This window comes from Chelmon rostratus, chromosome 10, assembly GCF_017976325.1.
Source record: "Chelmon rostratus isolate fCheRos1 chromosome 10, fCheRos1.pri, whole genome shotgun sequence".
Lineage (NCBI taxonomy): Eukaryota > Metazoa > Chordata > Actinopteri > Chaetodontiformes > Chaetodontidae > Chelmon > Chelmon rostratus.
The window spans coordinates 9,170,671-9,192,730 of NC_055667.1; the positions used below are offsets into that span (position 1 = coordinate 9,170,671).

Consider the following 22,060-nt stretch of genomic DNA (forward strand, 5'->3'; position numbering starts at 1 on the left):
AATAATGGTAAGAAGTTAGCTTTAAAGATATCTTTAAAGGCATGCGTTATCCAGATTCCTAAATATTTAAATTTTTGTGTACTGATTTTGAATGGCCAAAATTGATTAGCTTAGCAACAGGATTTACTGGCATGATCTCACTTTTTTGTAGGTTAATTTTCTATCCTGATATTTTACTAAATTCTTCAAGTAAAGTAAGAGTGTTTGGTAAACTAGTTAAAGGGTGAGACAGATACAAAAGCATGTCATCGGCATAAAGGGAAACCTTATTTTCACAGCCCTTTCTTTGTATTCCCTTTATAGTGGTTTCATTACGCAATGCAATCGCTAATGGCTCTATCGCAATGCCAAATAAGAGTGGTGATAAAGGATATCCCTGCCGAGTACCGCGGTGGAGAGGGAAGAAGGAGGAAAGATTATTATTATTATTATTTGTCCCGATTGCTGCTAATGGAGAAGAATAAAGCACTTGTATCCAAGAAACAAACCTTTCACCAAAACCAAACTGTTTAAGAGTGTAAAAAAGGTAGTCCCACTCCACCCGATCAAAGGCTTTCTCAGCATCGAGTGATTCTAATATTTCTGGGATGTCAGGTGGAGTGGGATCATAGAGGACATTGAACAAGCGTCTGATATTGAAAAAAGATCGGCGGCCTTGAATAAAGCCTGTCTGTTCATCAGACACAATCGACGGTAGAACTTTTTCTAAGCAGCATGTTAGCATTTTGAAAGGATTTTACTATCCACATGTAGGAGTGGAATAGTTCGAAATGAGCTGCATTCCAAAAGGTTTCTATTGTTTTTGGGGATGAGAGAAATAGTTGCTTGTCGCATGGTTGGAGTCAGGGAGCCTATGGCAAGTGATTCCTCAAATACAGAGAGCAGGATAGGGGCAAGTTGGGTGGCAAATTTCATAAAAAAATCACTTGGGAACCCATCAGGTCCAGGGGATTTCCCATTTTCCATGGACTTAAATGCATTTAAAAGTTCTCCTATAGAAAATGGTCTGTCTAGATCAGATGAAGTCTCATTAGCAACCGTGGGAATATTTATTTTCCCAAAAAATGAATCAAAAAGAGCATGGTTCCCAAGAGACTCTGTATCAAGGAGGTGACACATCATGCAATGGCAGACGTGGCCAAAATAGTGCCGGTTCTAAGCTTGCTTTATGTTTACACGAAAAGAGGAAGTGATTGAGGAACAGAGTGTAAGAATGCACTACCGACTGAACCTGCTGCTACCGTCACCATTTTATATAAGCCTCTAATAATGCTTATATTATTGGTATTGTAATTTTTTTTACAGGAGCATTCATGAAGTATTCACAGTTAGTACTGAAGTCAGTGCTGTCAGTATGAGCATGTAGTAAAACCATGATAGCAGAGGATGGTTTCGATCCATCGACCTCTGGGTTATGGGCCCAGCACGCTTCCGCTGCGCCACTCTGCTGTCAATCACCCCAGATGGGACTCGAACCCACAATCCCTGGCTTAGGAGGCCAGTGCCTTATCCATTAGGCCACTGGGGCTTGGCACTGTGGTTCATGTGGTGGGGTTCTGACAATGGCCCCTGATGTTACTGTGGCACCGAAAGCACAGGCGAGATGAGACCAAACAGTGACATGGTGACAGAACAATGCAAGTGCTCAACAGACCTTGTCTGTAGCACAGGCAGGCATCTTTGTATTTCATCTTCATTGAAGCATGTAGTAAATTACTGGAGCTGTTCTTTAAGTTCTTTAAATGTCTTTTATGTTCTAGCAGCCGGCAGTACAACACTCAATCTCAGCCCAGCACACTTCCGCTGCACCACACCACTGTCAGTCACCTCAGATGGGACTTGAAAAGCCGACAGAGCCTGGAGGCTACTTCCACAGACTGCATACTGACGTTGTTACACCTCTTTAACACCTCCTTAACATCTGGCTAGACTGTCATCCATGTCAAACTGGAAAGACCATCTCTGAACCGAAGAGATCAGCTGCTTACTATGCTGTCCTCAGATCCCTCCCCAGGCAGCTTAACAACCATTCACACCAGGACTCGCCCATTGACGCCCTTTGAGAAATTAACACTACGGCTCATGTGACCTTCACGACTCACATGATAGCTAGGCGGGTCTATGATCCTGCAAGAGGATAAATATCAAAGACTTCTCACCAGTCAATTACACCTGAAGAAGTTTCTTGGATAAGAGGCAAAACACCTTCAAGTCATCAAGTCCCGTTGCCTTGGTTGCTTTGATTTTGACCAACACCTTTATAAATTGAGTGTCAGATGTCATCAAATGCCCCTGGAGATAATAGCACCTGCTGCCACGTCGCTACAGTTTTATACAAGCCTTCCATAATCCTTCTATTATTGGTATTGTATATATTTTTTAAGCAGTATGCATGGAGTAATCACAGTTAGTACTGAAGTCAGTGCTGTTAAGTATGAGCATGTAGTAAAACCCTGATAGCAGAGGATGGTTTCGATCCATCGACCTCTGGGTTATGGGCCCAGCACGCTTCCTCTGCGCCACTCTGCTGTCAAGCACCCTAGATGGGATTCGAACCCACAATCCTGGGGTTAGGAGGCCAGTGCCTTATCTGGGGCCTCACAGAAACAAAAATGAGCTTTGAAAAAAAAAAACCACATGGTTTTGATAACATGAACTGAGCTGAACCCGCTTGCCTATGCAGGCCTCAGGATGAGGATCATTAACTCAGGCCGGATTACTGAATGTTGACCCAGTCAGAGTAACTACAATTGTGAGTTTAATCTGTGTCTATGTGAATGTCATTAGAGCCAGTTGCTTATTTCCACAAGTTAATAGAGGTGTGCTTTCTGTAGATGGCTTTTTTAATGTTCCCTGTTCTCTCTGGGTTCACGTAGTCACCGATGCAGAAGACAGTGAAGCACTATGATGAAGAAATCCAGGACCTGGAAGCATGGGATCATAACATGTGAAAAGCACGACTGAAATGTGAAAATATAACGTGTCTCGAAAATAGGAGTTTACGAGGAGAACGGAGTCACACACGAGGACGATGTACGTAAGTACACCGATTTACAAATGATCGTGAAAAATAGCCTTTACTTGCAATCGTTGTCGCCAGCGATCAAGAAGCTTACAGCACAAGGCCTTTGCCAGCTGTGAAGGAAACACTACAACAACAATCAGAGGCTCCATCTTCCTAATAGAATCCAAAAAGCATCATAAATGACTGCAAAGAGTCAGTTTGCCTGACAGGTACGTGCAGTGTAAAAAAATTGCTTTTTTTGCCAATGAGATATGTCTTCACAGTAATAGTAATCAGATTTACTGAATGAAAAGATCAGTGCTTGTTGAACAATGTGTATAACACACTGCGTCTTTAAGACAGCATTTTGTTTGTTCTGCTTAGTTAACCAGTATCTGCTCTTCCAGTGATAAAGCGTGCCTCCCATTCACTGTCCTGTGCTGTGATCATAAATTAACAAGAACAACCCTGACTGGGCTGAAATGGCTGACTAATCTAATCAAACATAGATACAAGACATGAAACTCACAGATAAGACACATCTAAAAATGTTTAAATTGAATATATCATTTTATGTACAGCATTGTGGTCTACATTCATCTGAACTTTCATTTTATTTGGTTTCCTGTGTAAATGTTTAGCATGCTGCACGTACCTGTCAGGCAAACTGACACATACAGTATGCCTGTTTCATTACATAACACGTTTCTCTAAAGGGGAAAGGTGACTGACACTAGAAATTATAAAGCCACGACAACAACTACAAAATCAGTGAACTAACTCACTCTAAATGACAAAGCAAGTAGCTACATGTTGCATGGTCATCTCTCATTTCTGCCACTTCTTCAGCTGCACATGCTCTTTGGAACTTTGCCCTCTCCCTCCACAGCGATGCCCGATTTCATATCTAGATTTCTCCTCAAGGTCTCAAGACGCAGCAGTGGAGCCACAACACAGACAGAGACTGCTTCACCCTCAGACAGAGAGGACACAGAGAAGAAAGAGGAAGCAATATACTTGCAGGGGTGTTTGTTTTTGTCTGTTCGCTCAGAGAATCCTCTCTGTGGTAGATTCAGCGTTTTCCACTTGGATCTGATGGACAGCAGATGATTCAGTTTGAAGCCCGGTGACCACTGCGCTCAGGGAGGATTAAGTCTTCTTAAAAATGGATGTGCCGTCTTGTGACTGAAGGACTGTCTTTACAAGCTGGATCTATTTCCTCTGAACTGGAAAAACTGCTAAAAGACGAACATTATAACAGTCCTCTGAAAAACAGCCCCAGACTTCACCTCAGTTTAAAAACCTTCTCAACATAATAAAACATTCACTGTGACACGGCTGGGACACACAAGGTAATTATTATCCACAGTTTCAAACTCCCACAATGAGAGCTCATGCCTGCCAGACTGGCCAGAGCTTGAACTAACATGATGCATCCAGAGTTGTGTTTTTTTACAGCTGCTCTTGTGCCAAACAACATTTAGAATAGCAGCTCATAGACATGGTAAAATGTGAGGGTTTTTTGGAGATATTTTTAGGTTTTTTCTAACAAAATGGAAACACTGTTTCACATGTAACGGCAGATTTTTTGCTTTTGATTGAAAAAGGAAAAGTTTTTTTTGCCAACATTTGGAAAGAGAAGAATTTTTTTGTTGTTTATGTTTACAGCAAGTTTCAGCCATGGCAGAGAGGAGACGGATGGGCTACAGCGTGAACAGGGAGATCCTGGATGAAGGAGCAGTGGATGAGATGGCACAAAAGTCTGAATCAAAAACGTCTCCGTATGACAAGGTCAAAACGTCAATGAGGTAAAATTCCCCACATCTGATCTACTGTGCATCTCAAATAATTCTTTTTTATGACTAAAGTACTAAATGTGTTTTATCTACTTTATTATCCATACATGTCACAAGGGCTTTGGCCAGGGAACATGCAAATAAATGAAGATACATGAGAAAAGTAGTTAACTTGCCACTTTTGTCCACATTTTTAGATTTAAAATAGTCATAAAAGACAGTTTTCTGTCATGTGTGAGACAGTATTCCTCTAATACACGTGAAAAATCAGAGGTACACTGTCATGGTCAGTGCACGTGCACAAGACCAAAGGCAGCAAGTCATGTCTCCAAATGTAACAATGCTGTTTAGTGCGTTTGTTTTACATGAGGTAATGCCTGATCTCATGAGTCTCTTCTTTCCCTGTGTCTGTTGCTGTCTGGTGACACTCAGGTGTTCTGGTCCCAGGCTGAAGAGGTGCCTGCTGAGTAGCGTTCCTGTTTTATCGTGGCTGCCTCGATACTCCCTCAGAGAAAACGCCCTGGGTGACCTGATCTCTGGAATCAGTGTGGGGATCATGCAGTTGCCGCAGGGTGAGGACTGCGGTTGAGGAGATAGATATGCAGTGAGGGGTGGACAGGGAGTAGAGGATAAAGGAAGAGGTGTTAGAGTTTCTTTATTCAAGATGGTAATTAGCAGGTAGTGCATTGCTTTAGTGTTTCTTTTTTTCTATTTTTCTTTATTCTTTATTTTTCATTACTGTGTTGTAGGAAATAACATTTACACTCTGCTATCCCTGCAGGTATGGCCTATGCCTTGCTAGCAGCTGTCCCTCCAGTCTTTGGCCTTTACTCCTCCTTCTATCCAGTCCTCATCTACTTCATCTTTGGCACATCCAAGCACATCTCAGTCGGTTTGTACTTTAACACTAACACAGACTGGTTCATTCTGACAAGTGGGAATTAATGCAGTGCGCAGTTGTCATAATACATTTCATCCATTTTCATCCTCCCTATTCTGCAATGTTCAGGTTGTAAGCGAAGACATAGTATTTGGATGAAGCTCAAGACTTTCAGGGAGTTATATTGCCTTCTATTGATCACTGAGGGGAAGTCTTTCCGAAATCATTTAAAAACTTTAAAAATACCTGAAAATCTCCCTGAAAAGTATTGCTCTATCATTTTTAATATTCATGTGTAGATAAGATCTAATTTAGAATCTGATTAAGTTAAAGAAAAAAAAAGCTCAGTCATTAGTTTCCAAAACATTTCAAAACATTTCAGTTAATCTGCCCCTTAAAGACTGTGTGGGTGTAGTCTGACTTTTACTTTAATCAGATTTTTAATCAGAGATGAGAAGTGGGAGGAGATGCTGGTTCTGGACACGGTTTGCCATTCTGTATTCTCATTTAAAAACTTTTTAAATCCTTAATATTACACTGGACCCTCCCATTTAACTATTGTAAGTTTATGTTATGGCCACCAGTTTTAAAGGCATATTGTCATAGAAAGTACGATTTGCATGTCTTTTTTGAATATAAAGTGGGTCTAGGTGCTGTATAAAGCACTGTGAAAGCATGAAAACACACAATCTGCACATTTAGGCAATGTGTCTTTTGTGTCAGGACTGCTGTTGTGATGTGACAACCATACAGTCACTGGCCTCAGTCAACACAAAAGTGCAAAGACACCTGCTGATGCAGAAACATGGTGGACAGTGCCTGCTCAGACCTATGAGAGAAGGCCAATCAGAACAGACTAGAGAAGCTTTTTGATTGGGGGCCTTAAAGAGACAGGCACCAAAACAGAGCGTTTCAGACCGAGGTTGAATAGAGGTGCTGCAGCAATGGACAGTATGAGGAAAATAATGCATATTCTGAACTTTAAAGCATGTAAACATTTTCTAGTGGACACCCAAAATAAAAGTATGAACCTGAAAAAGAGCGTAATATGAGACCTTTAATCATTTCAAATTTGTTTCTAAGACGTTACATTTATTGTCGTTGAATTTGTGACCAAAACGAGAGACAATGCTGGTTAAATAAATCCAGAATCTAAAAGTGAACTGGTTTAAGCTGTGTTAAAGATGTGTTTTCGGGTTGCACAAAGGTTTGAAACTTCAGTCTTTTTCCTTCTACCAGTTAGAAGGGTGAAGAAAGACAAATTACAAATAAATAAAATAAATTACAAAAAGACGCCATCAGTCTTAGCAAGAAGCTGAGGAAAAAATGGATTTCAGTATCATGGTGGGGTCGAGGAAAAATGTCTCTCAAGATGTCCAATATGTTTTACATGGCTGGCAAAAATGCTTTGTGTTTATGTCTTCCTTCTCCAGGAACATATGCAGTGTTGAGTGTGATGATAGGAGGAGCGATAGAGCGATTAGCCCCAGACTCAAACTTTATGATAACGGACAATGTGACCAACTCCAGTGTACTTGATACCATCTCCCGGGATGCAGCGAGGGTACAAGTCGCTGCAGCTGTCACCTTCATGTCTGGAATATTCCAGGTAAAGTTAACTGGATATTCTGTTCTAGAAATCAAATGTCAAATACAGTATATTCTTGCATGGAAGGGAAAATCTGATCAGCAGTTGTGCAGATATCTTGTTTGGATGGACAGATGAGCTGTCATCACCATCATTGGGCACCTGGTGGAGGCAAGGAAAACATTAATGAATGAAAGAAAGTACTGTACAAATACTCAATAAGTTTGCATCGCTCCTTGAAGACTTCCATTACATGTTGACAAAAACTTTTAACCTTTATAGGAGCAATTCCAAGAAATGGTTAATCTCTTTAAAAGGCTGAAGGGGAGCAACTTCTTACTATGTTTTCTGAGCTTTTTTATTCCATATGTACCTGTATGAACTCTGTGAGCGTCAGCTAGGACATTCTCAGCTCCTCCTCAGTCCAGGCTAATGGGTTATATGTATGCATGTACGTTTTTTTCAGTAAACCAGTTTGTAACTCCATGCATGTCAGTTTTCTGAGTGTGAGCATCACATAAAAATTAGTTTTCTGGTCATCAGACTAGATATTATTTCTCATGTTTTTCATTCCTTGTTATGTTTTATAGATTCTGCTTGGTCTAGTCCAGTTTGGTTTTGTTGTGACCTACCTGTCTGAGCCGCTGGTTCGAGGTTACACCACAGGAGCAGCCATCCACGTCATCGTGTCCCAGCTCAAATACACCTTTGGCATCAACCCCAAGAGACACAGTGGACCCGTCTCTTTGATATATGTAAGAAAAAACACAGCCAGAACCCTGTTTACTTCTGTCCGGCCTCCTCATATATGAATTTCTCACAGTAATTCTTCCTTCTTTGCAGACTGTGTTGGAGTTGTGTTATCTCCTCCCACAGACAAACATTGGTACTCTTGTGGTCAGTATCGTCGCTATAATCGGTCTCATCCTAGCTAAGGAGCTCAATGCATACTTGAGTAAAAAGTTACCTGTTCCTATACCTGTGGAGCTGCTTGGTGTGAGTACACAGAAATACGTATATGCACTTATATTCTCAGTTGGTTCCTTCAAAGATAAACACACACATGCACCTGCTACAACACTTACATCCACAAATGCATCTCATATTATCTGTTTCTCCAGGTTGTTATTGCTACGGTCATCTCCTGGCAAGTTGGCTTGAATGAGAAGTATAAAGTGGATGTGGTGGGACTGATTCCCTCTGGGTGAGGAACACACACAGCAAACTTATCCAGGAACGTGAGTTGACGCATATGAAAAGTGAAGCATTTATAATGGGTGATGTGTTCTACTCTGTCCATCTCCACCAGCCTCCAGCCGCCTGTTTTCCCGGATGTCTCTCTGTTTAGTCAGGTGATCGGGGATGCCTTCGCTCTGTCTGTGGTCGGATACGGCATCGCCATCTCACTGGGACGAATCTTTGCCCTAAAATATGGATACAGTGTGGACAGCAACCAGGTAGAGAGGTGACATATGGAATCAAGGATGAACTGGCCTTTTAAGGTTGACATCTTGTATATTAATAGTGCATTTTCCTGGTTTAGGAACTAATTGCCCTTGGTCTGAGTAACTCTATTGGAGGAATTTTCCAGTGTTTTGCCATCAGCTGCTCCATGTCTCGCTCAATGGTTCAGGAGAGTACAGGAGGAAAAACTCAGGTGGGTATGAATGGACATTTTTCTGCTGAGGTGCCCTTGAGCACTACACTAGGTAGTGGGGGTGCTCTTACCTCTCTGTGGAGGCTGGCAGAGGGGCAATTGGGATTCACAATGTTAGAGTAAGGGGGGGGCTCTGTGGTTTCAGGGTTGCCATGGGTGTGCGTGTGTGTGCATAGACTAAGCTTCTTTGTCATTGATTAATGTTATAGCTAGGAAATGGTTAAACTAGCCTGCAATACCTGGCCACGGTGACATTCTGTAACCTGCTGCAAATTATCTTGCACTGAAGTTACAGTGCGATTTTGTAAGAGCAAAGCAAGCAAGCTTGAACAATGTTTTTGTTCAAGCAGAATATCAGAGCAATTTCAATTCTGTCATTAAACCTGTCAGTTTCTGAGCTATTTGTCTCCCTACCTTGGCATCACTGCGCATCTGTGCTGTCTGAGTGACTGAGGTGGCAGTCTGCTCGCTTTTAGGGAAACCCTGTGGATGTTCTGATGTTTGCAACTTCTTACATCACGTCATTTAGTCGTATGTTCTTTACAGCTGTGAAGAAAACATGTTTTCTTCATTGCTTGTATTATGAAGATCAAGAGAAGTGTGAAAATATACACAGTACATTGTTGAAGGTGTGCAAAGTTAGCTGTGCCCTGATGGCGCAGTGGAGTGTGGGCCTGTGTGCCAGCGCTGAGCCATGGACAGCCCCGGGCCAGTATATTTTAACACAACACCAGTTAAGTTAAAGTGAAAAGAGCATTTATTGTGATTCTAGAAATCAATGAGCAAAGTAGGTCACAAACCAAAACAAAGTTAAAGAGTCAGTTCACACGATGTCTGCTGTATGAATGTTAATATTGATTCCCCCATACAAACAAAATTGACTCATATTACAAAATCACACAACACAACTGACATCAAAACAAAATCTGTTATCTGATGTTTTTTTTTTTTCATTAACATCCTGCTATTGATTTCTTCGTCTGGAATCATTATCTTGACTTGGTTTGCATGATATTTGGTGGTTCTCCTGTGTTTATTCCACTCAACAAAAAAGCATGTTTAACAACATTTTTAAAAAGCCTTATTGGTTTTTGCTATTTTAGAAAAATAATTTTTCAGATCAGTATTTTCATCTCAACACTTCACCCTGCCAGCTGCTACAAACCTTGGGATCTTAAAGGTTAACCAGAATGAACAGCCGGGCATAATTAAGGTTACTCTGATAAGTGTCATCATGAAAAAACACTCGGGTCATTGATTTTCACTCACATCGTCCGCCTACACAAACACAGATTTGCTGAAAAGGCTAAACCCATTTAGTCTGACAACACCATTAATCAGCTAAGGCTCATTACAGACAAGAAGAGAGAAGAGGCTTGAAGAGAAGAGATCTGATGATGCCTTGTCTCCTCGCATAATCATGTACCAATTCACTCCGATAACCACTGCATCATCCATCGTTTCTGTAGCTCACTTCCTCTGATCTCTCCCTCCTGATTTCCATTCATCATGCCTCTATCTTCCCTCTCTCTTCGCTGCAGGTTGCTGGAGCTCTATCAGCAATAGTTATCCTTTTCATCACACTCTGGATTGGAGCTCTGTTTGAAGATTTGCCAAAGGTACTGTGTGTGTGTGTACGTGTGTGTGTGCGCACACGTGTGGACAGACTTACTCAACTTGCTGTTTTAGGCCTTGAAACTGAAGTGCTCCATCTAAACTATATTATATTTGTCTCACTGTGCAGGCTGTGCTGGCCGCCATCATCTTTGTCAACCTCCATGGCATGATGAAGCAATTCATGGACATCCCTGCACTGTGGAGGACCAACAAAGTAGACATGGTGAGTGTACTAAACATAAATGAGGTTCATGCTTTGGAAAACTATGTTCATTTGTTCATAATTTGGCAGTAGTATTTACTGAACTGATATGCAGTTTTTTTCATTTTTAAATTAAACATTATTGTAACAGTATAGCAGTGCTTCACAAGCTATTTGTGCCATATTTTGTTTTGATAAACAGTGGTGTTATATCGTAGTGAAAAATTCAAGATACCATAAGTAATGAACATTTCCTGTTCCTTTAGCTTAGATATAGATGATAGATAAATGTTAGCATGTTACACTAGCACATGACATACAGTTAGGATGCCACCGTATCCTAGCTGTATTCATGTAAAGTGCTAACAAGCTAAACTTTACATGCTTAACATTGATAACATTATAATACAGCTATAATATACTACACTACTACTGCTTAAGTTCCTATTCAATTAAATGGAATATTTATTTATAATATAAAATAATATATAAAGATTATTTAATAAACAAAATCAACACTTACGTTTTTACTTAATGAATTAATTAATTCCCCAACCCAGCTAGCTAACATATACCTCTTAGTAACAGGCTCTTACGGATGAACGAATGAGTATGATAAATGAAAATTACCAAATTACTCTCAGTTTCTGCCATACTTCAACATCAGAGTAACATAACACTCTGACTTACTAAGGTCAGCATGTAAATATGAAGCTTTACATGCTGAAAGCTAGTTTTAGCATGCTAGCATCAGTGCAGAAAATTAGCATGCTAAGAACATGCTCAAGCTTACTTCCTACATAAATCAATCAAATATTAACAAAAACTTGTGAATTAACTCAAAAGTTTGGTACATTCTGTTTGTTTGGTTTGTCAGGTATGACTTGTTAACAAGTTGTTAAGAACTATGTCACACAAGCTAAGAATAGCAAAGTTTTATTTCCATCCAGCATGTTTGTTTTTCATGTGTAACGAGCTCTACAGTTAATACTTAACCGGCACCTGTCTTGTTTTACTACCCATTGCTATGTCACTCATCAGCACTGTCCTTCTCTCTCTGTCTCCAGGTGGTCTGGGTGGTCACCTTCATCCTCACCATACTGTTAAACCCCGACCTGGGACTGGCTGCTTCCATCGGTTTCTCCATGCTCACCGTCATCTTCAGGACACAGCTGTAGGAATGCATAGCCGTGCAGCCCACGCAACCACAATCATACACTAATAAATACAGACATGTGGGGGAGGGTATTAAGACAGCATTAAGCTATTAATCATATCAATCACCACACCCAGCAGTTAACTAATGCTTGTCATTCAGACCACACCTAAACACAAAGTACTGCGAGTTGCTAATACCTTTCTTTGTTTTGCATGCATTCCAGACCTAAATACTCCCTATTAGGGCAGATCCCAGACACTGACATCTACAGGCCGCTGGAGGACTATAATCAGGTATGACCCATTATATTCAAATAACCTGAAAACTCCAACGAGCATGAGCTCTGGTCCAGAGATGAACAGAGTAACAGAACAGAACAGAACAGAGTGATTTTTAGCCTGAACGCCATCCGTCGGCTCTTTGAGGTGAACAGTTTCTAAAGCACACCTGTCCCTCTGATTAGAGCCAAGAGTGAAGTACAAAGACGGTACTGAGAGTTATGTACCACTCAGTGTCTAATCAGACCTCACTGCACTCTGCTTCCCAACCAACCCTCAACCTCACAGTACGTTTTTCAAGTTATTTTCATTTTAAACTTTAACCTTAACTAGTCCCATTGTCCAGCCTTAAAGATGTGATCTGATAATCACATATCTATTACATCACATTACATTGCATAGCAAACGGTGGTGTTGATCCTATTCAAGTGTCATTTAGGAAAATTTCAAAAAAGAAAAGTGATTTCTAAAGAGCAAAAGCAGAGATTGACAAGAGCTCATAGCTGAAAGTGTTACTGTCACTCAGCCAATATTTGTTTGTTCTGAAGGCAGAAATCACGCCTAGTCAATAATAGGTTAAGACTGTGATAATCAGGCCTTTAAATAAGGAATTAATAGACACAATGCATCACTGAATAGTTAAAAAGACTCTACAGCAGAGAGAATTAATTCGTCAATGATCTGTATTTTAAAAAACAGTCCTGATCTAATCCTAGTACAGTAACTTGTATCTCTCGGCTCATCCCCAGCATCATTTCACTTTCATGGTTCCACTGTCTGACAGTCAGTGTGCTGTGTACCCAGGACGGTGTGTGAGAGCCAAGACGTTTGTTTTCAGCATGGGTGTATAGTTAAGTTTATGGTGCTTGTCTGTGTTTTGAGCCTCGAGTGGCTCCAGTGATGCAATGGCGGTCTGGTAATTTGCATGGATTGCCATGAAATTTGGTCCAGATAGAGATGATGACACTGGTGAACACTAAACATCAGCATTTCAGTATTGTCATCGTGAGCTTGTTAGCGTGATGATGGTAGCATTTACCGCAAAGCACCGCTGTTATAAGTACAGCCTCACAGAGCCGCTGGTATGTAGATGGTTTATCTGATATGACCACAAACTGACTGAAAAGCCGAATAGGCTGGTGGTGGATGAATGGGTCAGGCACAGGACCATCACCTGAGAGGCTGGGTTTCACATCCTGTTTGGAGCTTCTAGTTAACTTATTGTTTTTATTTCATTTTCAGTTTTCTGTCCCAGTTTGGTTAGATTTAGGAGAAGATGATGGTTTTATGATGGCATTAAAATAGACCCTTTCACCCTCCCATGTGTGTATTTCTCTGTTGTTTTGTCCCAAGTCGCAAAGCTTTGACATGAAAACAGTGTGATGATGGTCCTGAAGTAGCATAGTTATGATGTCGTGGAACAACACCAACATGGCGATATCAGATTGTGCGACTGTGGATGGCGTTTTTTTAACCACGTTAGCTTAAACGCTGGTCGGGAATAAATCATTTTCCCCTTTAATTACCACGTACCTCCAACCATAAATGACCTTGTAGCTGCTGTGATATCATGAACTGTTTGAAAAATAGTGCCCAGTTGTGTGTGTTAAAAAAAATTTGATAGTTATTTAAGTATTGGAAATGACTGAGATGATTTATTTGACAGTTTAATGAACCAACCGATTGATTTTAGGTGAGGCAGGTGCCAGGGATTTTGATCTTCCGTTCCTCTGCCACCCTCTACTTTGCCAATGCTGAGATGTACCAAGATGCTCTTGGAAAGAAGGTGAGGGGACACACACACACACACACACACACACACACACACACACACACCCTTAACCTCACTTTAAGTAACCCAACCCTACAACCAGGTCTTAATCCTCAAACAGTGAGGACTGACAAAACAGGGAAATGTCCTCAAGTTCAATGTCTAAAAGTAAAATTTTCCTCAAAAAAAAGAACACACATAACACGACAACACACACAGGAATATTAATGATATGGATAGATTAATGCGGACGCCCCCCCAAAAAGCAGTATCAGAGACACAAACCCACCATGATGGACACACGAACCCAGATTTAGATGAACATCCACATAAACACACCACAGCTGCACACACACACAGACAGACAGAGAGAGAGAGAGAAGGAAACAACCAACACCAGCAACAATTCCCCTTGTCATAACTTCCATGCAATTAACTCCTCTCTTGCAAACATTATTTCTGACACACTAATAACTGACCCGACATTTCACCAATTCACACATCAGCGTCTTGACAGACATTGTTCAAAATGTCATTCCACCATTTTCGCCTCTCTTTTCTTCTATTAAACCTTTAAACACCCCCCACCCCCCTTCTTCCTCCTCCTCTGTCACGTCTCTTTGGGGCAAACAATCCGTCTTCCGGACTGAGGAAAGTAGAAAAAGATGACAAAAGATCTATGGAGGGTGAGAAGCAGAGATTGAATGAGGGAGGGAGATAATGGTGCATCTCATTCATTAAAATGTCAGCATGTCAAAGCCACTGGGCCGCTCTTTTCTCTCTAATCTTTGGTGCACAAACACGCTTTCATAGAGCTGTTGTTGACTGGCAGAGGCAGCACGTTTGTTTACGAGGTGAGAAATTGCCACCAGATGTTTTCTAGTCATATCTGGAGCTGGATGACAAGTGTTTTTACAGTCACTGCGGTATGCAGAGGGCTAAAATTTTTACTTTTCCAGGAAACAGTGAAGGGTGCTGGAGACATTTGGGAACACTTCACGCTTGTTCTCACTTGGCAGCGACTAAAGTGATGGGTTGCATTTGTGTGAGGGGATGCTAATGCTGTGACAACTACAGATGTCAGGCAGAAAGGGAAGTTTGCCAAAGTTGGCAAATCATACATTGTTTTGCATGAATTATTTTTCCTCTCAGTCATTGTAATAGTATACACTGTCTTGCTAAGTTAAATTCTCCTGCAAACAGTGAAGCAGTGTTTCTGAGATGCTAATTGCTATCTTCTTTTTTTTTTTTTTTTTTTTTTTAAGAAAGCCAGAAGAGTTGAATGGTTGTAATCAAATTCTGATCCACTTTGCAATTGCCAGGCAGACATTTAATTCATGGAAAAAACATCACAATTAAAATCCGATGGCTGTCGGTGACTGATGACCATGACAATTTTTCTCGGCATTTCATTTCCTGGTTACTCATCAGTCCTTACTCATTGTGCATGGATTGTTTTGCAGATCACCTTTTTGGATAGCAGTAGCACAGTGTTTCTGCTGCATGTCTCGCTGTGGCAGTAAATACAAACCGTTGATATTAGCTGACTGATGGTCTCGGTCTTTGCAGATCCCTGTATGAATTTTCCCCCCTTATCATAAAGGAGAGTTTCACTTTTAAAATTAGTCAGGTGTCCACACATATGGTGAAGCAGCTTTTGCTTGCTAACATGCTCAGGACAAATGAACCCTCAAGCTAACACGAGCATCATCCCTTCAGGCTGCAGCCTGCCACAGCTGCCTCACCCTGGCTGGTTCGACTGCCTGAACTCGTTAAACCTGCTGAGAAAAACATTTGAATTCTTCTGAGTGCTAATGAGCTCGACCTCGACATACTTTGCTAACCAGACAATAATCTGTAATAGGTACCTATTAACAATAACAGCTGTAAACAAATACAAATTTCCCATTGTGTTCTCATTTTTTTTTTTAATGTCGACATAAATGTTATGATGAAATGCAACTGACAGTCCTCTCCTTGACTGCTTAATTCAACAACAAAAAGCTTAATATGAACATAACTGGAAAGTTGGTTGAAAATATTGAAAATACTAAGGGAAATGAATCTATAGTTCACACTGATTTTAACAAGCTTCATTTTTTTCAATATTTAGCTTATTGCAGCAGCAGAAGAAGAAGAATAAAGAAGTGGTGCACAGTGGTATATTGCAGGGATAGTGGACGCCGCTACAATGTGTGATTGTCTTTTGCTGTTTCCCTTAGTCTGGCATTAACATTACCAAGATCCTGTCAAAGAAGAAGAAGCTAGAGGCCAAAAGGAAGAGGCATGAGAAGAAAATTGCCAAGAAAGCCAAGAAAGCTGCCAAGAAGAATGCAGTGGACATGGTGAGGATTGCCAGAGACATGATATTTACGGTAGATTGAACACCTGCTGAGCTTGATTGAAATCTTGATGCATTCCAAGTGCAAATGTCCTCTTATACAAATGCCTTTTTGTCAGCTTAAAAAGATAGAAGCAAAGACGTGTTCAAGCATCCCTGACCCAGATCCTTTATGGTCACTTAATAACTTTTTATAGCGATTCATCGTCTGAAGCAAATGACCTCTCATGAGTCTCTTTGCTCCATGTCGTGTCTCCTCCTGCACAGGAGAGGGAGCCAGAGGAGCAGAAAGACATTGCCGTCATTAAGATGGACGATGAGCCTGACCCCTCACTCCCCAGAGCCATCATCCTGGACCTCAGCCCTGTCAACTTCCTGGATACTGTGGGAGTCAAGACGCTGAGCAGGGTATGAATATGGCAGTCACATGTACACACACACACACACACACACACACACACACACACACACACAAAGAGAGAGAGGAGGCAATACTCAATGTAGGTTTACACAACTTACATATGAAATGAACAGGTTACTGGAAAGAACTTCAAAATTTTCAAAAATCTAAAACGGATCCAAACACTACTTTTAACGAACTAACAGGCAGTTGATTGCCAATAATGGAAATAAAGGAATAGTAAAAAGAATACAAAGAATAGGACAAATACTGGGCCACTGTTTTTTATTTTTGCTGTGTAAATGTCTTCCTGTTTAACCAGCATGTTGTAACTCTGCCTTTCTCATCTCTTCCTACAACTCGAACTTATCTTCCATTCATCCTTCCCCTCACCTATCATTTAGCCCCTCAAACATTCAATTACTGTAAAGTGAATTATCAGCCTAATGAAATGATCCCCTGTCTGACATTTGCTCTGTACTTCTCTGTCTGCCTCAGATCCGGAGAGACTATGGGGAAATTGGTATTGAGGTGCTTCTCGCCGGCTGCCAAAGTAAGTCCCTTTACATCACGAAAAAAGAAGAAAACATCATTCTAGTCCTACAACTGTTCTAACAGCTTTTTATTTTTCATCCAAAAAGTTCATAATCTCTTGGAGATCTTCTCTAGGCCAGCTATGTTTCTGTTCACAGCTGTTCGAATGACTGTAGATCTGCTTCTGTATGTATTACTGATACTTGAATCTGTGGGTTGGTTTTATGAAATATGTGTTTTATACCATTTGAATTGATCTCATTGATGCTAGTGGTCCCCTGACAGAAATATTCCAGAATCCCACTGGATTTTTTTTGTCCCACATACTGGAACACACACAGGGATGTATTTTTACATTCATGTTCCAGACCCACTCAGCCACACGCAATTTGAATTCAACAGCACTGGATGTTGTTTTAGCTGTTTTCTGATGTTATTGTAACGTTTCCGTGGTGGAAGACGTTCAGTCAACAGCCGCTACATTTTCCAGAAAACACTATTCCAGGTTCTCTAAGCATAATAGTGCGTCATGAGAAGATTATAATGAGTCGTAAGGGAAGCTTAAAAAAAGCTAATCTGGTATTTTTACTGGAATAAAGCTTCTGCTCTTTATTTTTACATGCTAGTCTACAAATGTAGGTCTGACTTGCTGGATGGGAAAAAATGTGGGTCTCCAGGGAAAGAAATCTTACGACCACAACGCCTGGAGTCATCCAGCTTGTTTCAGAGGAGCTGCAGCTCTAATTAGCCCGCACTGGGTTGATAGCCTGTAATGAGAAAATACTTTATTGCGAGTGTTTGGTTTTGCAAAGGGACTGCAATGATTATTTATACAGCCAGGAATTATAATGAGGTTCAGTTAATACATGGACTACCCCTCCCACCCCTTTTTTTTATTTCTGCTACTGCACATGTTCCACTTCATCGCTCTCTCCTTTCCCAGCTGTCTTCCCGCAACTCTTCATGCACGACCCTGCCTGCGTATCCTTTACTCTCTCTCTTTCTCTCTCTCTTTCTAGCCGGTGTTGTGGACAACCTGCAGACTGGGGGTTTCTTTAATGACAAAGTGACAAAGTCCTGTCTCTTCTACACCGTCCATGACGCCGTTTTGTACTGTCAGTCCTCCAGAACACACAGCGAAGACAAGGTGATGTACTGTATGAGCACTTACACACAGCGAACATGTCGACAAACATCACAAAGGGCTGAAGTGTCCAACTTTTAGAGATGACCTCAGTACTGACTTGATGGCCTGTCAGTGTGGAGAACAATCTATCCAGAGGCAGATTCACATTTTTTTGACCACTTGGGGACAGATGACATCTTATAATCTTATAAATCTTATGTCTACCCACCCCTGAGGAAAATAGCTGCTGAATGCTCCACTGTGTTCAGCAGCTAGTCAGTAACTGTGCCTCTGTGCTGACACACAGCGTCCAGTGGGTTTCTAACGTTCCTTCAATGAAAACAGCTGCCTGCTGTGGCCAGAAATGACACTGATGAGGCGGAAGCGAACCGAAACAACGAGACGCTTTAAAGCTCCATAGAGCTGAGGCGAACTGCAGAGTCAGCTGATGATTCTCTGCGGTTTTGTTACTGTCAGTGAACCCTCCCTCATTAGATATAGTCATTTGGTCTATTGTTTATACATTACTGATCAGAGCATGTGAAAGTTTTGTAGACAGTCATAAACCTTGTTTTCAGTCAGCTCTGTTCATTGTACTGTCCTAATGATTCAGCCGGGCTTCCAGGTCAGTCACATCATTTTGTCTACGCAGCGAATGAAAGAGTTTTACATTTTGAATCTTGGCGGACAGATAAAACACCCAGCCCCGCTCTAGCTGAGATGTAACTGTAGCCAAACTGCATTTAACTGCCATTAAAATGGCATGAATAGTTAGGTGAGAAGAACTGAGTGGAATCAGACTTTGGTACACATGAGGAATAGACGAAGTGATACCTGAATTAGGCAGAAAAATAAAGATGAAAAGTAAACATCCCTTTTCTGAAACATGGCCAGACTGGGAACATTAGTTCACTTCGCAGCCTGGAGTGTGGGACTAATGTATTCAAGTGATTTAATGGACAATAATTAAAATGCGTTTTTTTTGATTGGTTCATTGATCCCTGCTGACCCGGACTACAAATTGATTTCACACAGAAAGATAGTTGGGGGATGGTGAGATTGGTATTTTCTGTTTTTTTCTAACATTTTATCGTATCTTGATGCTTTTTGATGCAATTCCCTGTAATTCTTTTTTTTCTAATACCCACTTAAAAACAAATTTCTCAACAACATTTTGTATTTCATATATAACGTATCAGAATTACTGCTCGTCCTAGCACACGCCATCAATCTCTGTCTGAAGGCAAATCTATGCCTTAACCCATGGGAATTGTGTGTGTGTGTGAGTGTGTGTATGTGTGTGTGTGTGCTAATCTCATGTATACACCTGTGCTTGCATACATGTCTGCATATTGTTCAACAAATGAGCTTTCTGTGCCGTTCTGTACTAGTATCGAGTTGGGTGCGTGACTTAATGTTTCCACTCCCGTAGGAGACATCAACAAAGAACAAAGACATGGCACTGGTCCATGAAATACAGGCGCAAAGGCTTTTTATGGGAGAGAAGGAACGCTCACACACGCACACGCGCGCACACACACACACAAAGGGATACAGAAATACAGACGATGTAAGAGAATGTATGGTAAGAGGAAAATAAGTCAAGGTCACTGTGCAAAGAAGAGCACACACATAGCAACATGCATGCAGGCATGTGCAAATGATTGAATACATGCATGCATACACATTCATATGCAGCCCATACTGTATGAATGTATTTCACATGCAAATGGATTTACATGAGAGAGAGAGAGGTTTTCAGAGTGATAGTATGAGTTTTCCATCTGGCCTACAATGTATCTCCACTTCATGTTAAATCTGTTTAATTCTATTTAATAAAGTCATCTTTATTGGCCTCGCTGAAGGGAGGAGGCGTTACAGGAGCATTTCAGCATAACACAAAACGAGCAGAGCCTTACAGTCACCCCAGAGGCCCATCACACATACGGTAATGCTGTGAATCCACATGGCGCACAGTGAGGACATCATATTTTAAAAGTTTGACATTATTTCAGATAGTGTCATGCTGAGCTAAGAAAAATGCTCACAGTCCTGCTCTGCTCCACCTCATCAACCTCTGCTGAGACTTGCATGCCACTGGAGAGAAAAGAAAAATGTGGCACATATTTTGCGCTGGTCGTTTTCTCTTCCCATTCTCTGCCCGACATGGTATCTCTCGTCTTCTCTCTCAGGTTCTTCTTCTTCTCCGTTTTGATCTCTCCTGTTCTGCTGTTTCACAGGAGTTCACATCAACACATTTCTGAGTCCTGAGAGGAACGAGAGGAAGAGATTAGGAAGAATTGCCAAACGCTGCCAGACACTGTCTGTATGAAGATTTTATCCAGTGAGCCTCAGAGAACTGGAACTTCCGTCTGTCACAAACACAGACACACAAACAAGCACACACACACACACACACACATTGTAATAAACACAGTACATGAGGACGAAAACCACAGAATGTAAATAAATGACAACAGGGTACACACATGGAGGCACACAGTGATGCTGGAGGAATGTACAAAACAAAGCAATAGCACACACACACACGCACGCACACACACACACACACAAATTAATATTATTCTATGATGTATTTTTCACCAACTTTGTATGCTACAATATAAAATTGGGTCATTACTTTGTCTTTTAATCACTAGCAAGCAAATAAATACTAGCATGAATGGTTTATTTATGAAAATCTAAAAATCTGCAAAATGTTATCTTGTATGAAGAATAAATGTTATTTTCCTGCGTCAAATGCTTCTCTCTGGTCATCTCCGTTCCAAACACAGACAGTTCTGATTTTAATCTTCCAAGGAAGACATTTTGATTTAGTTACGCAACGCTAGGAAATCTCCACATACCTCAGAAAAGATCTGGACTGATGAAACTTATGCCTCAGATATGGATGCAGGGTGTTCTCCTTTCCTGTCTCGCTGGCTGCTTCACTCACACTGAGACTCCAGTCTGCACCATGTTTATCTGCAGATGCAATTTGTTTATACAGTGTAAGGAGTTGTTTTCTGAGACACTTTCGGGTCTTATGCCAGTTGTTGCAGATGTTCATTTTAGCAGCTTAAGCACAGATAATGCAGCTGTGAGGACGGCCACAGTGGAAATCAACCTATAACCGCCGCAGAAGCTCCCATATTGCAGGGCACAAAGCATCATGTATCATTTTGTTCATTCATATTAACCCTGAGTCACTTGTGAGGCTACATATTTACAGATCCAATCCACCATGTTTTTATCAGGAACCCTTTTTTTCCAGTTCAAGTGACACATGGACATAGGAACAAAAACGCGATTCAAAGATGGGTTTCATTTGGTGACCTCCATCTTTGTTTCATTGTTAGAGAAAAGGCAATGTCTCAATAGTTGTGAGCGTGTCTGCGAGCAGTTAGACAAGTGGGAAGACATTTATTTCCACCACAAAGACTTGCAACCACAACAGTCCTCCATTAACTAAAACCAGGTATAATGAGTCAGTGCTGGAACGGGAACACACTGAATCATATTTCGTTGTCACAAAACAAATCCAAGAAAACTCCAGCGAAGGCTTTCATTAAAATGCCTTTTGTGTTACTTGGCACAAAATGGGGCTCTTTTTCTCTGCGGATTCACTCATAGACACAATCGACTATACTCACCAAATTAATGACAGGTTGATGCACCTATGTTATGTTTCTTGAGGACCTCTAGTG

The 22,060-nt window shown here is 41.0% G+C and overlaps 1 protein-coding gene and 2 non-coding genes across 3 annotated transcripts; 1 reads left to right on the plus strand and 2 right to left on the minus strand.

Moving 5' to 3' along the window:
• Positions 1-1,377: 1,377 nt before the first annotated feature.
• Positions 1,378-1,449, minus strand: trnam-cau. The gene has a single exon. It is a non-coding gene; the product is annotated as a tRNA-Met (tRNA).
• Positions 1,450-1,455: 6 nt separating this feature from the next.
• trnar-ccu lies at positions 1,456-1,528 on the minus strand. The gene has a single exon. It is a non-coding gene; the product is annotated as a tRNA-Arg (tRNA).
• Positions 1,529-4,259: 2,731 nt separating this feature from the next.
• Positions 4,260-20,899, plus strand: slc26a6 (solute carrier family 26 member 6). Its single transcript, XM_041946777.1, has 20 exons — positions 4,260-4,356; positions 4,673-4,812; positions 5,233-5,372; positions 5,582-5,692; positions 7,114-7,289; positions 7,859-8,023; positions 8,112-8,264; positions 8,390-8,472; positions 8,578-8,725; positions 8,812-8,925; positions 10,467-10,544; positions 10,670-10,765; positions 11,812-11,918; positions 12,127-12,196; positions 13,875-13,967; positions 16,175-16,297; positions 16,561-16,701; positions 17,192-17,246; positions 18,247-18,374; positions 20,594-20,899. Exons 2-20 carry the CDS (start codon positions 4,685-4,687, stop codon positions 20,615-20,617), a joined length of 2,133 nt encoding a protein of 710 aa, XP_041802711.1. The 5' UTR covers positions 4,260-4,356; positions 4,673-4,684; the 3' UTR covers positions 20,618-20,899.
• Positions 20,900-22,060: the final 1,161 nt, after the last annotated feature.

What these genes read in the sequence shown, in the direction of transcription:
- slc26a6 (XM_041946777.1), top strand. Translation starts at nt 4,685, where the DNA reads ATGGCAGAGAGGAGACGGATGGGCTACAGCGTGAACAGGGAGATCCTG. An exon ending in GTGGGACTGATTCCCTCTGG is followed by an intron (nt 8,473 to 8,577) that starts GTGAGGAACACA and finishes CATCTCCACCAG; the next exon opens with CCTCCAGCCGCCTGTTTTCC. An exon ending in CGCTGGAGGACTATAATCAG is followed by an intron (nt 12,197 to 13,874) that starts GTATGACCCATT and finishes GATTGATTTTAG; the next exon opens with GTGAGGCAGGTGCCAGGGAT.